Below are 17,606 nucleotides of genomic sequence, written 5' to 3'. Positions count from 1 at the left end.
TTATCGTGATGTTCATTTTTATAAACCTCTGATTAATTGCTTCCCAAGAGGTAATATATCTTCTTAAAGTTTTGCGAATAACAATAGCAACTCCTTGTTGTGCTCTTTGGTCTTTAGTTACTCCACTATAGAACATGTCATAGTGACCCCACTTTTCGGAACCACTACCCTTCTTTTTAGTTTCCGTAAGCACCGCGATATCTATCTCTGCATTTTTGAGTTCTGACATGACTTCTGGTGTTTTTCGGGAGATACCTTGCACATTCCATGTACAAAAATTCATTAACCGTTTTCTTTGCAGTTTTCGTCTACTGTGTTTCCAATCTTGTGCTCCGAGGCTTTGGTTAGGCTTTTTAACATTGTACGTGTTTTATAAGTACCGAGGAGTTAGCTCGGTGCCTTAACCCCCAACCTGGAGGGCCAGGGATTTTACATCGGAGTATCCTTCTCCTATGCGAGTTGCTTCCACTACAGCTAGAGAGTCCCACCTACCCTGATCTTATACCATCCCTAAAATCAAGGGTTGCCAGCTCCGCCACCTTCGCCGTACCAAAAAGTAGTCTTCGTCGCCTTGGATGCCGTTCTGGACTTCATCCGTAACCCTGGACAAGGGACCCTTAGCAGGTGCTAGCTTCCCGGGTCAAGAAGCTCCTGGAATCTGCGGACGGCAGGGATTGATTCACTTTCCCTGATAGGACTATCCAATAGAATCCAAAGGACTCTAAAGGAGTTCCTACCCGCGACAATTTTCTATATTTTGTAATATACAAGTAAATTACCTAAGCTTGAGCGAAATTCATATTTTTTGACATACCTCGTATAAGATTGATAAAATTTTATATATGATCGTTGCATTCTATTATAATTAATAATAAAAAGTTATATTTGTAATAAATAAACCCAATGTTGTGTATGTGTAATTTGAGAATTCATTTGTATTTTGTTTTTCAATTAGAAGGATGTAATTGATAATAAAACATATTTTTTAGTTCCAAAAAACTTTCTATAAAAACAATTTTCGATATTGTGAAAATAAAGGTAAGTACTTTATTCTTGAGTGAAATTAATATTTTTTGACATACATCGTATAATATTCATGACATTTTGATAGCTGATGGTTGAATCATAGGTATTTGACCATTAAGAAGATTTTATGACGAATATATTTTTTGTAAAATTAATAATAAAAAAGTTTCCCAACTTAAGTATCTGGCACCAACATATCTGAAGGTTATGAGGAGTTTCGCGAAAAAAAAAACAGGATTTTAAGAAATATTACTGTTAAAATACTTACTATTATTATTACTCAATTTCGACAAAAAACTAGACTTGTGCGGGTATTCTTCTTTATCATTCATATATACTAATTGGATTCCCCTATTCTCTCCCACAATTTTTTGCTTGCCAAGTTCTGCGAAACTCATTCTTTTTGTTATTTCACCATCGACTAAATCCCTTATAATAGTTTCTTTATTGATATTTGAGCTGATATTTCTGAATGCTATGTCATCACTACTGAGTTGTCTTTTTAGCTTATACTTCTCTGAACCGTTGTCTTGTTTTTCGTCACAACCATTTTCGTAACCTAATTGTATTGAACCCTTTGTATCCTGATACAATGATCTCACTGGTGGGTTGTCTATAGGCGTTGGAAAAGCAGGGGCGGATATTTTTCTTCCTATATGAACTGCCACCTAAAACACAAAAAATAAATCAGCGTATCATATTAAGTTTGTTTTATACATTACATACAAGAGATCCCTTTGTGCCGTTCAAGTGTAACGTGTGTCGCCCATATAGTCCAGGGCGGATCTGTTTTGAGTTGGACGTTGAGAGGTGACTCATATTTTTTTGCAGAAATTGCTTGGAATTAACTCATATAATAATAATTGAGTTATCCTCCCACTCCAAAAAGGCCCGGAACAATGTTTAAATAATCAAAATATCAAAAAATGAAGGAAAAATTCGATTTTTTTCTTCGTTTTTTAATTATAACTTTAAAAGTATTCATTTCAGAGGAAAGTTGCACTGACATAAAAGTTGCGTAATTAAATTTCCTACAATATAGGATTGGTTAAAAATTTTTAAAGGTGTCACCCTTATTGCAAAATAGCAATAATTGCGAAAAACCATAAAAAAACAAGTATTCGCATTTTACGGTTTTCAACCATTTATGCTACACTTTGGACCTTCATATTTTACCCAAAAAACTTTATGACAGAATAAAACAATACTGTATGTAAATTTGATTAAGATTGGATTGGTAAGTGTTGTTTTATTATATCATAAGGTTTTTCTGGGTAAAATATGAAGGTCCTAAGTGTAGCATAAATGGTTGAAAAACGTAAAATGCGAATACAGTAGAACCCTGATTATCCGTGCTTCTCGGGACCGGAGGTGGCACGGATAATTGAAAAGCATGGATAATCCGAACATGTATTTCTTATGTAGAATACATATGTACGTGTACGTATACACATACATAACGGTCATCCGGAAGAACAGTGTCACAAGTCAAAAAACATCATTTTCAGGAGAGACAAAAATAGATTTTTTAGATCTTAATTTAGCTGTCAGTTTTAAACGGTAATTGCTAAAATTTTCAAATTAAAAACGAAGAATATGGATAAGTGAATGTTTCTAATTGTGTAAGAAGCAAAACAAAAAAAAAATAATATGATATTTGATTTCACAAAGAAAAAAAGATGCAAATTTTGACTTATGTCACTTTTCTTTTAAAATGTTGGCCACTTTTTTAAAAATTAATGAAAGTATTAACTTGAGAAATGAATTTTTATTGATAATAATATGGAAATTATCTTACTAGTATAAAAAATATTATTAAACATATAAAAGAAAATAAACATTTTATGTCTAACACTTGAATAAAACGAAAATACTTGAATAGCAACACAATATCAAAATGTTCTTGCTGGTAAGAGGTTTTATAAAACAATATTCCAGGGAATTCTTTTGTGATTTTCAAAACTTTTATATCAGAAATTTTTACGGGTTCGCCATTAGTATTCTTGGAAAAAGAGTTTAGACTCATATCAGCTGCTAATTGCTTCAGATCATAAATGTCTTGATGACAAATTTCATCAACTTTGTATGGTTCTCCAGATTTTTTAGCACTGCGTACAAGCGTCACATACTGATCAGGGATATATACAGGTCCTGACCTTTTTGATCTTTTAATTTGGCGTTCAATAACTGAATGAGCATTATCTCTCTCATTCTGACTGTGTCCTGTAATCAAAAACTTATGTGTTATGCTCTACAGCTCGTCGATATTCAAAATGGCGTATACGTATGCAGCTATCATAAAATGGTTTTTTTGTTGGCCTGCACAGTTATCAGAAAAAAATATAATATTGCTATTTTTCTCTTTTTCTAAACTATTGAGGTATTTTAGTATATCAACTTATAAGTAGGTATTTGATTCTGTCCATCACTAATTATTAAAATGCTCATTTATTTACAAAAAAGTAGATGAATATACCAGAAAAAAGTCATTTCTCTAAATATTTCAACAGTGACGATAAATAGTAAATCTATTTTTTTTTCAAGAACAATGTCACATGTGGAAAAAAAACAAAAACGTAAAATTTATTTTATCAAATACTTCATGAATAATTACATTCAAAATATGACTATATTTTATTAAAAATGTAATAAGAAACCTACTGACCTTTTCAAGACAAACGACACAAATCTAAATATCTCACTTTTCCGTCGAAACGCCGAAAAATACTAGGACACTTCTCAAAATATAACGGTTTTCTTATATAAGGATGACACACAAAATCGTGAAGCGTTCCACATTTTTTTTTGCCCATTGTAACCCTAGGATATTCTCAAAAAGATGGTTTTACACAGAATATAACAGACATTTTATAAAGACCATTAATCGGTTGAGAGCCAATCATGCTCTTACGCCATCTTACATGCATAGAATCGGCTTGGCAGATACTCCCAATTGTACTTGTGACAAAATCGGAGATCTAACACATGTCATATTAGAATGTCATTTAAACATAAATAACATAAACGACCTTTATAAGGAATTAAAAGATTTAAAATGTTTTTTCCCAATAAACCTAAATACTTTAATATTTACAAGTGATATGGAAATTCTTCATCTCATTTATAAACATGTTAAATTATGTAAATACAAGTTGTAAACGTAATATGTAATAAATAGGCATAATTTGTTAATGTGGTTTGAAAAAATAAAAAAAAAATAAAAAAACAAATAATATTAAAAAAACACAAAATAAAATAATAACAAAAAAAATAAACAAAAAAAAAAGAAAAAATAGGAACAAAAATAAAAAAGAATAGAAAAAAAAGAAGTAACAAAAGTGTTTCGCACAAATTAAAATATATATTAAAAAACACAGTAAAATAATTAAAAAAAAAACAAAATAAAAAAAAAGCTACACAATGTACCAATGTATCTATAAAAATAAAATTGTAGAATGTACTTATGTTATAAGAAATTTATGACTATGAATCTGCAATCAATCAGAAACAAGTCTGGCTAATTGGCTCTGCCAAAGCCATTTAAAAAAAAAACGGTTTTCTTGATAAAAATAGAGCCCAACTTAAAAGTGTCATTCTTCCGAAATAAAATTATTAATTTTACCACCAAAGGAATAATGACACTACCGCCATCTTTCGAAATTGGTAGTAGATATCTATGTGACATTTTTTCTGGTAACAGTACCTATAAGATATTTGGAGTCAATTTAACAAAATAGCAAGAATTATGCATTTTTTGAGTTGTGTCACTTTTCTTCCGGATGATATGTACCTACCATAAAAAGATAACAGAAAAAATAAATCTTTCATTATGAGTCTCTCTTTAGTCATATAGAGTTTCCGTCAAGTGATTTACGATGACGCTATTTTGATAAAACCTCAAAAATGCAATTTGAGTAATAGAAAATCATAGCACGGATAATCCGCAGCACGGATAATCCGCACACGGATAATCGGGGTTCTACTGTACTTGTTTTTTATGGTTTTTTTGCAATTATTGCTATTTTACAACAAAGGTGACAATTTTTAAAATGTTTAACTAATCCTATATTGTGGGAAATTTAATTACGCAACTTTTATGTCAATGCAACTTTTCTTGGAAATGAATACTTTTAAAGTTATAATCAAAAAACCAAGAAAAAAATCGAATTTTTCCTTAATTTTTTGATATTTTGATTATTTAAACAATGTTCCGGACCTTTTTTAGTGGGAGGATAACTCAAATATTATTATATGAGTTATGAGTCACCTCTCAACATCCAAATGTATTAACATTTTTACAGATGCGCCCTTGTCTAATATGTAATTAAAAATACGTATTTACCTGCACATGCATTGTAATATTTAATGAATCTAGAAAATTACAGGTTATTATTTTGATTCTGATAATCACATCTTAGAATCAAAATAAACTATGCCGAACACCGAAAGATCATTAAGTACGGGCGTTTCAAAAAGATGACTCAAAAGAAAATTCATAAAGATTCGAAAAAATGCATCCCCTTTATTTTTGACTTTATCCCTATTCATGTTCAGCTTTCCTTATTACATTTATCCATAATTTTCGTTCTTAGTTTTTACAAATATCAATCCCCATCATAGATAATCTCTTGCCTAAGCGTCTCCCAACAGACACTTGTCTCCAGCGTCTTTCTCTCTAGTCCTTTTAGGAACTTGCAATTCAACGACTCTTTATAATAGGTGGTTATAATTTCGACGTTAAAGATGTCAAACATCTTCTAGAATTTTCCTAATATATCCATTATTACATACATAATTTTTTTCAGTCCGCTCCCCCATCCAAGCATTCCCATTTCCGCCACTTGCCTTCGTTGCTATTCTCTTTTAAACTCCTGGCAGTTTTATAGAACTTCTCTTTCAGTTTCGTTGCAATCTTTTTATCCTACACCACTAGGCCTCCTTACCTCATCTTATATTTTCCCATTACTCTAATAACAATCCTAGATATTTAAAACTATTACTTCTCACAATCATTTCATCACCTAGTCATCATCTCATTTGTAATAGTAACTGTAAATGAACAATCTGTATACCGTTTTTGTACTATTAAGTTTTAAGCCTTTTTCTTCAAGAGATTGTCTCCAGCATTCCACTCTGTGTTTTAATTCTCTTTCAGTATTTCTACTAACACCACGTCATCAGCATACATTAAGAACACAGGGGTGTTACCTATTATCTGACCGCTGACCTTAACACTAATGAGAGTACATATGACTTAACAACAAGCATTGATGCAATCCTACTTTCACATGAAATTTATCCTACTTCCACACTTATCCCAACATTAGTTGGTGCTCCATCATACTATCACCCACAATCTTCACGTGCTCACCGGAAACACCTCTCTCATGGAAGGAAACTTTCCAGGAACTCATTCACATGCTTTCTCAAGATCAATGAATACTTCGAGACTATTTTGAACTTATCTAAAGCCGGATCCACATCAATAAAAATGTGTGTGTGTGTGTGTGTGTGTGTGTGTGTGTGTGTGTGTGTGTGTGTGTGTGTGTGTGTGTGTGTGTGTGTGTGTGTGTGTGTGTGTGTGTGTGTGTGTGTGTGTGTGTGTGTGTGTGTGTGTGTGTGTGTGTGTGTGTGTGTGTGTGTGTGTGTGTGTGTGTGTGTGTGTGTGTGTGTGTGTGTGTGTGTGTGTGTGTGTGTGTGTGTGTGTGTGTGTGTGTGTGTGTGTGTGTGTGTGTGTGTGTGTGTGTGTGTGTGTGTGTGTGTGTGTGTGTGTGTGTGTGTGTGTGTGTGTGTGTGTGTGTGTGTGTGTGTGTGTGTGTGTGTGTGTGTGTGTGTGTGTGTGTGTGTGTGTGTGTGTGTGTGTGTGTGTGTGTGTGTGTGTGTGTGTGTGTGTGTGTGTGTGTGTGTGTGTGTGTGTGTGTGTGTGTGTGTGTGTGTGTGTGTGTGTGTGTGTGTGTGTGTGTGTGTGTGTGTGTGTGTGTGTGTGTGTGTGTGTGTGTGTGTGTGTGTGTGTGTGTGTGTGTGTGTGTGTGTGTGTGTGTGTGTGTGTGTGTGTGTGTGTGTGTGTGTGTGTGTGTGTGTGTGTGTGTGTGTGTGTGTGTGTGTGTGTGTGTGTGTGTGTGTGTGTGTGTGTGTGTGTGTGTGTGTGTGTGTGTGTGTGTGTGTGTGTGTGTGTGTGTGTGTGTGTGTGTGTGTGTGTGTGTGTGTGTGTGTGTGTGTGTGTGTGTGTGTGTGTGTGTGTGTGTGTGTGTGTGTGTGTGTGTGTGTGTGTGTGTGTGTGTGTGTGTGTGTGTGTGTGTGTGTGTGTGTGTGTGTGTGTGTGTGTGTGTGTGTGTGTGTGTGTGTGTGTGTGTGTGTGTGTGTGTGTGTGTGTGTGTGTGTGTGTGTGTGTGTGTGTGTGTGTGTGTGTGTGTGTGTGTTGTTGGATTTTTGCAACACCAAGGAAATAATTTTACACTGGTTTTACACTTCTGAAGCTAGGAATAACTAAAGACACTTTTCACAACTAATATTTTATTACAATAACACAAACTTTTGGTATTAAAGTAATTTTTGTGTGGGATCGGACACACGCCCTACTTTCCCGTTTTTTATTATCTTATTATTCTATATAACAACACCTTGGCAACGAACTTTTTTTTTTTGAATATTGCGCCTTTGTGTACACTTTGAATTATAGAACATAAAAACATAGAAACATCTTTGTGAAGTGTACACAAGGCGCAAACCACTAAATAAAATATTGAAACAAAATATAGTTTTACTAAATATTAATGTTGGGAATTTATTTCTCCAACATGCTGGGGGGCCTTGGTTTTGATACCAAAACAATATATTCCACCCCTTTTTTTTTACACATTTTTTAAAGAATTTATTGCTTATATAAGTATAAAACTTTTACAAAGTTTTAAATTTAAATAGAAATAGTTATAAAGTTAAATTTTATTTATTATTATAAATTGAAAAAAAAAAAAAAAAAAAAAAAATAATTTAAATTTGTTCATCGTTAATTGGAAGAACAGCAATTTTTGTGACAGAACGTAAGTATGTTCCCTTTTTAGTTTTTACTTCCACCACTCTTACCTTTCCGTCTTTACCAGGAATAACTTTATTAATCCTTGCTATAGGCCACCCAAAAGAAGAAACATTGTCCTCCTTTACAAGCACAAGCATGCCTTCTTGTAAATTTGGCAACGATTTTCTCCATTTAGGTCTGTTTTGAAGTTGTGTTAGATAATCTTGGTACCACCTTTGCCAAAAATGCTGCTGCATTTGAACACACAACCTCCAAAATTTTAATCTATTTTCAGGAATCTCAGTTAAATTAGTTTCAGGGAAAGTTGTCAAAGGAGCACCTATTAGAAAATGACCTGGGGTCAAATATTCTAAGTCAGAGGAATCATTATTAATTGCCATAAGAGGCCTTGAATTTAATATTCCTTCAACTTGAGTAATCAAAGTATTAAACTCCTCATATGTTAAAATATTATTTCCCATCACCCTTTTTATATGATATTTAGCACTCTTCACCCCGGCCTCCCATAGACCCCCAAATACTGGAGAATAACTTGGGATGAAGCAAAATTCAATTTTATCATCAAGGCAAAAGTTGTTTAACTTAATGTTGTCGTTTAGAAGTTTTTGAAGTTGATTATTTGCTCCCTTGAATGTGGCACCATTGTCACAAAAGATCTTGGATGGTTTACCCCTTCTAGAAATGAATCTTTTTAATGAAGCTAAAAAAGTATCTGTTGTTAGATCAGAGAGTAACTCCATATGAATTGCCTTCACAGAAAAGCAAACAAACAATGCTATATATGCCTTTGTCGTTATAGACTTTCTAATCCGTGACTGTTTAATTTGGAAGGGACCACAGAAGTCTATACCAACATTCTGAAAGACCCTCGATAAACGTACCCTTTGTTCAGGAAGAGATCCCATTAACTGTTCACTGCACTTGGCCTTACATTTAAAACAGGTTACGCATTTGTGCAAAATCCTTTTAATTTCTTTAGTGGCACTAATAATCCAAAAATTTTGATTTAATGAACTTAAAACTTGTTTCGGACCTGCATGTAAAAGTCTTAAGTGCTCTCTGTGAATCAAAAGATCAGTGATATGATTGTTTTTGGGAACGATCAAAGGATGTTTTTTATTAAAAGAAATATCTGAGTTCTCCAGTCTACCACCAACTCTTAACAGTCCCTGAGAGTCCAAGAAAGGATATAAAGAATTTAAATTAGACTTAATTGCTGTGTTGTTGGTTAGACATTTTATTTCCTCAGAAAAATGAAAACTTTGTTCATACTTAATAATGGTTTTAAGGCTATTTTCTAGTTCTACAACTGTTAAACTTCCAGTAATCTTTTTATTTTTATTTTTTATATTATTTACAAATCGTAGGCAATAAGCCACTATTTTTTGAAGTTTTGTTAAGCTAGAGAATTTTATGAAGAAAGATTCTGGTTTGACCTTAGCTAAAGTGACAACTTTATATTCAGGCAAATGGTCTGGAGTAGAAAATGGAATTTCAAAGTGCAAGAATTCAATATTTGAAAGAATTTCAGGACCATTAAACCAAAGATTGTTTGAATTAATTTCATGAGGTTCAAGTCCACGAGAAAGACAATCTGCTGGATTTTCCTTAGTGTTTATATACAACCATTTAAATTCGGATGTCATTTCTTGAATTTTAATAATTCTATTGGCAACATAGGGATTCAATTTCAAAGGTTCGGATTTTATCCAAGCTAAGACAATGTTTGAATCTGAATATAAAAATACCTTACTGACTTTATCTTTTAACAGTTCAAAAACCTTGTGAGATAGTTTTGAAAGCAACAAAGCACTGTTCAGTTCAAGTCTTGGCATAGTTAGTTTTTTGTTTATAGGAACAATCCTAGATTTGGAACAAATCAAATTTACATGTACTTTATTTTCAAAAATAGTCCTCGCATAAATAACAGCTCCATATGCAATCAAGGAGGAGTCACAAAAGCCAACTATTTCAATATGAAGAGCACCAGTAAAGTTTAAATTTCTTTGGACAGTCACTGTGGGCATGCTCATTAAGCTTTCAACAAAATTTTTCCAAGTGTCAAGTAACTCACTGGAAATTATAGCATCCCATTTGACCTTACTTAACCAAAGTTTTTGCATAATTACCTTAGCAGCTACTAAAACTGGGCCCACTAATCCCAAAGGATCATAAAATTTGGAAACAAAACTGAGAATCTGTCTTTTAGTTACACATTCATTTATATCAACTTTTGGACAACTAAATTTAAAATTATCTGTTTTTGTATCATAAGTCAATCCCAGAGTCTTTACCGTTAAATCGTTTTTGCTGATGTTAATTTCATCAAAATTTTGTTTATTTTTAGGAATATCATTTAAAATTTGTAAATTATTTGAGCACCATTTGTGCAACTCGAAGGACCTTAATTTGAGCAGCGAGATAAGTTCATTTTTTAGTTTTATCGTTTCTTCGATTGTGTCACACCCACACAAAATATCATCAACGTAGGTGTTATTAAGAAGAGCTTTAGAAGCCAAAGGATAGCGTTTACCTTCAGTTCGGGCTAATTCTACCAAACATCTGGTAGCTAAAAAGGAAGAACTTCTTAAACCATATGTTACAGTTTGAAGTTGAATACATTGTAAACTGCCATTTTTCTCTCGCCACAAAATATTTTGTAACTGGCAATGGTCTGGATGTACCAAAACCATTCTATACATTTGTTTAATATCTGTCAAAAGGACGTAATTATATTTTCTAAAAAGAACAAGAATATCGAAGAGCTCATTTTGAACTACAGCACCATTATAGAGATAATCATTGATGCATTTTTTCTTTTTTGATTTCATGCTGCCATCAAAGACTACTCTTAATTTTGTTGTTTTTTTGTCTTCACGTATCACTGGATGGTGAGCCATGAAGTATAAAGAACCACTATTTAAGTCATATGTACTAAGACTTACTATTTTTGCATGCTTTAGAGCTAAATATTCATCAATAAAACTTTTGTATTGAGAGTACAGCTCAGGATTGACTTTAAATCTTTTTTCTAGATTTTCAAAGCGTTTTAATGCTACAGAAAATGAATCTCCTAAATCCAAATCAGGTAGATTTTGTTTTAATGGTAATTTAACTTGGTATTTATTATTTATTACTTGCAAAGAATTTTCAAAATTAATCTCACAAGCTTCCTGCTCTGTCGAATATTCCGGAAAAATTTCTGGAACCTTCTCGGTTTCCCAAAATTGAGAAACAATATTTTCTAAATTATTTTTCATGCTTAAATGAAAAGCAGAAAAATTACAAATTTGTAGTGATGGAGCAGAACCACTAACTATGAACCCAAATAGAGTATTTTGTAATATAATCTGGTCTACTTGTATTTTATCGGAGAGCAAAATATGAAATGAAATATTTGCCCCAAACAATATATCAATTGTGCCAGATTTATTGAAGTCATCATCAGACAATTTAATATTTTTAGGAATATTTAAATTTGAAACATTGAAATTTGTTTGTGGTATATCACTAGTAATTTTATCAACCACAGAACATTTTATATTTGTGCTATAATCAAACACACATGACTCAATTTTTAAATTTACAGCCTTTTGCACATTGGTAATATTCTCAGAAATACCTAAGATATTGACATTATTATTAAATGTTTTTAAGTTTAATTTACTTACCAATCTACTTGTTACTAATGATATTTGAGATCCTGTATCCAGGAGACCTCTGGCAGTGATATAATCACCCCTTTTTGTTCTAATTTTTACCTTCACTGTTGGTAACAGAACATTATTAATGTTTTCATTTATTGAACCAAATGTAGTCACCCTATCGTCTGCATTACCACTGTTACCCTGTCCAGTGCTGTCTAATGGAGTTTGTCTGTCCACATGCAGAAGAGAATTATGTTCTTTTCGACAAACTGAACACCTGAAACTCATTTTACACCTACCAGGATGATTATTCAAACAAATTCGACAAGCCTTATGACTGTCTATAAAAGACACTCTATCATTTACTGAAACAGATTTGAAACTGGAACAATTATAAATTTTATGGCCTGAGGATGAACAAAAGCTACACCTGGTTTCTAATTTGACTTTACTTGTAGCCAAGTGAGTTTTTTGGTACCTTTCTTTGTTAGTGCTACATTTTTTATCTGGAGTGGTTACAGTTTCTAAAGCTGTAGCCCTATTTTCAATATAAGATAAGAAATCTTTTAAATTTGGCAATTTTGAGTTGTCCCTATCAATTTGAAATGATCTATTAATATAGTGATCTAGTTTTTTAGTTAAAATGCAAATAAGGATCATATCCCAACTTTCTACGGGTTGCTTTAAGTTTTTTAGTGCACCTAACTGCTGTCTCACTTTACTAATGAACTCACGTAAGGCGGTGGAAGTTCCTTTTTGAATGGAGGGAATGTCAAGTAGTGAATAAATGTGAGAATTTATTAATATTGTTTCATTGTTATAACGGTTATCTAACATTCTCAATGCATCATTATAAGAGTCATTTGTTAGAGGTAGATCATTTATTAGGCTTCTTGCCTCTCCTTCCAAATGATTCTTTAAATGAAAAAGTTTTTCAACATTTTGCAGTGACTTATTTCTATCAAAAACAGCTAGAAATAAATCTATAAAAGGTCTATAACTTGTTAAAAGCTAGAAATAAATCTATAAAAGGTCTATAACTTGTTAAATCTTTGCCGTCATAACAAGGAATTTCTATTCGTGGAATATTTGAAGAATAAAAAGAATTATTTACATCTTGTGGATTAGTACTTACGCTCTGTATTACTGTTTTTGAGAGTTGACTATTAATTTTAGCTAATGTGTCAAAGTATTCCTCTCTAATATTATCAATGGAATCTGCATACCCCTGTTCACAACATAAAATTTCACAATGAAGATCTTGAAGTTTATTAAAATTTTCTATTAGTAAGTCTTTCCTAGTTTGTAATTGATTAATTATTAATTCAGAAATTTCTTTGTCCAAATGTTTTTCAACAAACCTTGTAATAGTTTTAATAGACTGAATTTCTTGAGATTTTTTAGTTTTTAGCATTTCAATATCCTTTTTAGCGGGCATATTTTTTTTTTTTTATATGAATCTACCTAAAACTTAAAAGGTAAAAAAAACTATTTTAAATATCAAAATAACAAAAATGTTGACGATTATTTACAAACCAAAACACAAACAGTCAATTTATTTAATTTTGTATTCACTGTCAATGTCAGTTTTCTGTCACTTCATATATGATCGATTTCATAAAACATCGATTATTTCTCTCGATCGCTTGATAACCATTCGACGTCGGTCGTTCGCCCTCTTTTACATAGATGGCGCTATTGTATGAGCTTGACGTTTTACAAAATTAATTTTTTAATGATTTTTCTTTTTTGTAATTTCTTTTCTAATAATTTCTTTTTTGTTCAATAATTTCTTCTTTTTTTTTTATTAGGTGTGTTTCTTACCTTCTGGAAATTGAGTAATTCCTAGCTTCTTTTTATATCCGGCTCGAAGGACCAAACTTGATGTTGGATTTTTGCAACACCAAGGAAATAATTTTACACTGGTTTTACACTTCTGAAGCTAGGAATAACTAAAGACACTTTTCACAACTAATATTTTATTACAATAACACAAACTTTTGGTATTAAAGTAATTTTTGTGTGGGATCGGACACACGCCCTACTTTCCCGTTTTTTATTATCTTATTATTCTATATAACAACACCTTGGCAACGAACTTTTTTTTTTGAATATTGCGCCTTTGTGTACACTTTGAATTATAGAACATAAAAACATAGAAACATCTTTGTGAAGTGTACACAAGGCGTGTGTGTGTGTGTGTGTGTGTGTGTGTGTGTGTGTGTGTGTGTGTGTGTGTGTGTGTGTGTGTGTGTGTGTGTGTGTGTGTGTGTGTGTGTGTGTGTGTGTGTGTGTGTGTGTGTGTGTGTGTGTGTGTGTGTGTGTGTGTGTGTGTGTGTGTGTGTGTGTGTGTGTGTGTGTGTGTGTGTGTGTGTGTGTGTGTGTGTGTGTGTGTGTGTGTGTGTGTGTGTGTGTGTGTGTGTGTGTGTGTGTGTGTGTGTGTGTGTGTGTGTGTGTGTGTGTGTGTGTGTGTGTGTGTGTGTGTGTGTGTGTGTGTGTGTGTGTGTGTGTGTGTGTGTGTGTGTGTGTGTGTGTGTGTGTGTGTGTGTGTGTGTGTGTGTGTGTGTGTGTGTGTGTGTGTGTGTGTGTGTGTGTGTGTGTGTGTGTGTGTGTGTGTGTGTGTGTGTGTGTGTGTGTGTGTGTGTGTGTGTGTGTGTGTGTGTGTGTGTGTGTGTGTGTGTGTGTGTGTGTGTGTGTGTGTGTGTGTGTGTGTGTGTGTGTGTGTGTGTGTGTGTGTGTGTGTGTGTGTGTGTGTGTGTGTGTGTGTGTGTGTGTGTGTGTGTGTGTGTGTGTGTGTGTGTGTGTGTGTGTGTGTGTGTGTGTGTGTGTGTGTGTGTGTGTGTGTGTGTGTGTGTGTGTGTGTGTGTGTGTGTGTGTGTGTGTGTGTGTGTGTGTGTGTGTGTGTGTGTGTGTGTGTGTGTGTGTGTGTGTGTGTGTGTGTGTGTGTGTGTGTGTGTGTGTGTGTGTGTGTGTGTGTGTGTGTGTGTGTGTGTGTGTGTGTGTGTGTGTGTGTGTGTGTGTGTGTGTGTGTGTGTGTGTGTGTGTGTGTGTGTGTGTGTGTGTGTGTGTGTGTGTGTGTGTGTGTGTGTGTGTGTGTGTGTGTGTGTGTGTGTGTGTGTGTGTGTGTGTGTGTGTGTGTGTGTGTGTGTGTGTGTGTGTGTGTGTGTGTGTGTGTGTGTGTGTGTGTGTGTGTGTGTGTGTGTGTGTGTGTGTGTGTGTGTGTGTGTGTGTGTGTGTGTGTGTGTGTGTGTGTGTGTGTGTGTGTGTGTGTGTGTGTGTGTGTGTGTGTGTGTGTGTGTGTGTGTGTGTGTGTGTGTGTGTGTGTGTGTGTGTGTGTGTGTGTGTGTGTGTGTGTGTGTGTGTGTGTGTGTGTGTGTGTGTGTGTGTGTGTGTGTGTGTGTGTGTGTGTGTGTGTGTGTGTGTGTGTGTGTGTGTTGTATTTCAAAATACAACATTTATTTTGTGTGTTGTACCGCCGAATCCACTTAGCGACAAGTGGATAATCAAGTCCACATTAATACTGCTGTGCGGCAAAAATTTCTTTGAAGTCGACTGAAAAACCGACAGCGCAACGGATAACGTGTGTTGTTCGTCATGAAAATGTTTTTGCATAAATCCATGCAGCGCACAGTCCACATCAACAAAAAGTTCAACGCACACGAGCAAATTTGTGTCAAATACAACGTACAACATAAATTTATCGTACATTTATTGATGTGGATTTTGTATCACTTTAGAGAAACACCTAATACCTATAGTGACTCAGAAAGCAAAATCCTACACAACGGCATAACATCTGACCCAATAGCTGTGCTGAATGGAGTAAAATAGGGCTGTGTTCTATCCCCCTACCTTTTAACATTGTACTGGATTCCGTAACATAGGTAAATTTTAATAGATGGGGATTAGATTACGATGATATATGCCGCTTAGCACATACAAAACAGGACAGGCAATTCTAAGTAAATCAATAATTACAAGAATAATCAAAGGATGTTGGTCTAGAAATAAACATCAACAAAACCAAATAAATGCGATTTGGTACCAGAAACAACCAACCTATTATTGTTATCAACAACCAAGAAATTGAGAGAGTGGTGAAATTTATATACCTGGGAGGCATAATCGAGTCTAACGGTGGTACAGAGCGTTATGTGCAGAAAAGATTTAATAAGGCTCGTAATATGCTCCTTCTCAGAGGCATCTTTCAGTGCGTCACAGTTTTTCGATTTCTTTCTAACGCATTAAGTTAGAAGTGACAGAGAAAAGGTATGTCCGTGATTGAAGTCATTTATAACATTTATTCTAGTTGTTGATAGATGGCGCTATAATCGAACAAAAAATGATTTATGTATTATCTATACGACTATAATCTGTACAATTTATAACTCTTTATAAGACTATACAAATCAAAGAACGTTCCTTTTTATAAATGAAATAAACAAAATTGATTTGTTTTTATACCAAATTACGATTACGATTCTGACAACTGTCAGATTTAACTAAAATGTCATGCTATGATTCTCTAAATTCTTAAAATCATATTATATGACATCATTAATGACACACTGAAAGACTGAGAAGAACTTTAAATTATAGTCGTATAGATATGTAATAAGTAAATAAGGGGTAAATACCTAAATCTTTTTCCCCTATTAGAGCGCCATCTATCAACAACTGGAATAAATATTATAGTATGTATCACGTGTATCACGGATCTACCTTTTTTCTGTCACTTGTGACGCACTAAAAGATGCCTCTGAGAAGGAGTATAACTACAATATGCTTAATAGACTAAGAGCCGGTATAGGTGAAATTTGCTAATCATTTTAGGCACCATAAGAGTCTATAACTTAATATAGTTAGAGAACCTAAGAGAAACCGTATAAATACTGAGCCGTTACTTTTTAGTGGCACATTCGTCGACAGTGGTGCATCAAACGTTCCACTTATGGACGGGATAAATAAATTATTAAAGGGTTCTCCCTCACTCCCAGAATTAATTTTTTTTCATTTTTTAAAGTTATATGTAATTAAAAAATGGCTCAGTGCAATTTTAACCCAACACCCCCTTCCTCCTCCCACTACCAGCAAAAACGTAATCTGTGCTTTTTATTTTTTTAGGGGGGATTAATTTTAAATTTTCAAAAAATTCACACGGATAGTTGAGGCTTTCACAAAACATGTCTATTTTTTTTATAGACCCGTAGGTCAAGTGGACATAACCTCAAAAGTTTTTTTTTTTTTTAAATAAGCGTATAACTTTTATTTTGAGATGGCTGCAGGTCTATTATTTTATTTTGTGTAATTTATCAAAAATTATATTTCTTAATTTTTTTCAGATTTTTGTGTAATGTGCTCCACCTTCAAAACTTCGAAAATCTGTTTTTTGAACATTATCCCCATTTTATACACTTCAAAGTAGATCAGATCAAGATTTCTTATAGGTTATATATTAATTAAAGAAACTGAGTCCTTTAGTACATTCAAAAATGAGTGGAACTCGTTCAAGCCTCCCAAAAACGCAGTGATTTTTTGGGGGTCTTTTTTGGAGACCTGCAGCCATCTCCAAAATAAGTAATGTATATGCTTTTTTCCAAAAATTTTTTTGAGGTTATGTACACTCAACCTACTAGTCTATAAAAAATAAAAGTGTTTTGTAAAAGCCTCAACCATGCATGTCAATTTTTGAATTGATTGCATCCCACCTAAAGAAACGAAAAAATTACGTTTTTGGTGGTGGTGTGAGGGGGAAGAGGTGGGTTAAGATTACGCCAAGTAAGTCATATTTTTGAATCACATAGAACGTAAAAAAATTAAAAAAAAATGAATTCTGGAAATGAGGGCATTTTGACTATCTTAACTAGACAGTTTGAGCTGGGATCAGCGAACCGTGT

At 33.7% G+C, this 17,606-nt stretch overlaps 1 protein-coding gene across 3 annotated transcripts in view; it reads right to left on the bottom strand.

The window, feature by feature from the left end:
- The window catches only part of LOC114332661 (patronin), a gene marked incomplete at its 3' end in the record, with an annotated part of 223,071 nt that overhangs the window by 24,833 nt on the left and 180,632 nt on the right, over positions 1 to 17,606 (bottom strand). For all 3 annotated transcript variants that reach the window (XM_050649770.1, XM_050649771.1, XM_050649772.1), the window contains 1 exon segment: positions 1,295 to 1,694. In XM_050649770.1, the coding sequence (XP_050505727.1) occupies positions 1,295 to 1,694 (400 nt within the window).

This window comes from Diabrotica virgifera, chromosome 4 (genome assembly GCF_917563875.1).
Source record: "Diabrotica virgifera virgifera chromosome 4, PGI_DIABVI_V3a".
NCBI lineage: Eukaryota > Metazoa > Arthropoda > Insecta > Coleoptera > Chrysomelidae > Diabrotica > Diabrotica virgifera.
Note: the sequence above shows the minus strand (reverse complement) of the source record. Positions and strands in the feature narration are given on the sequence as shown.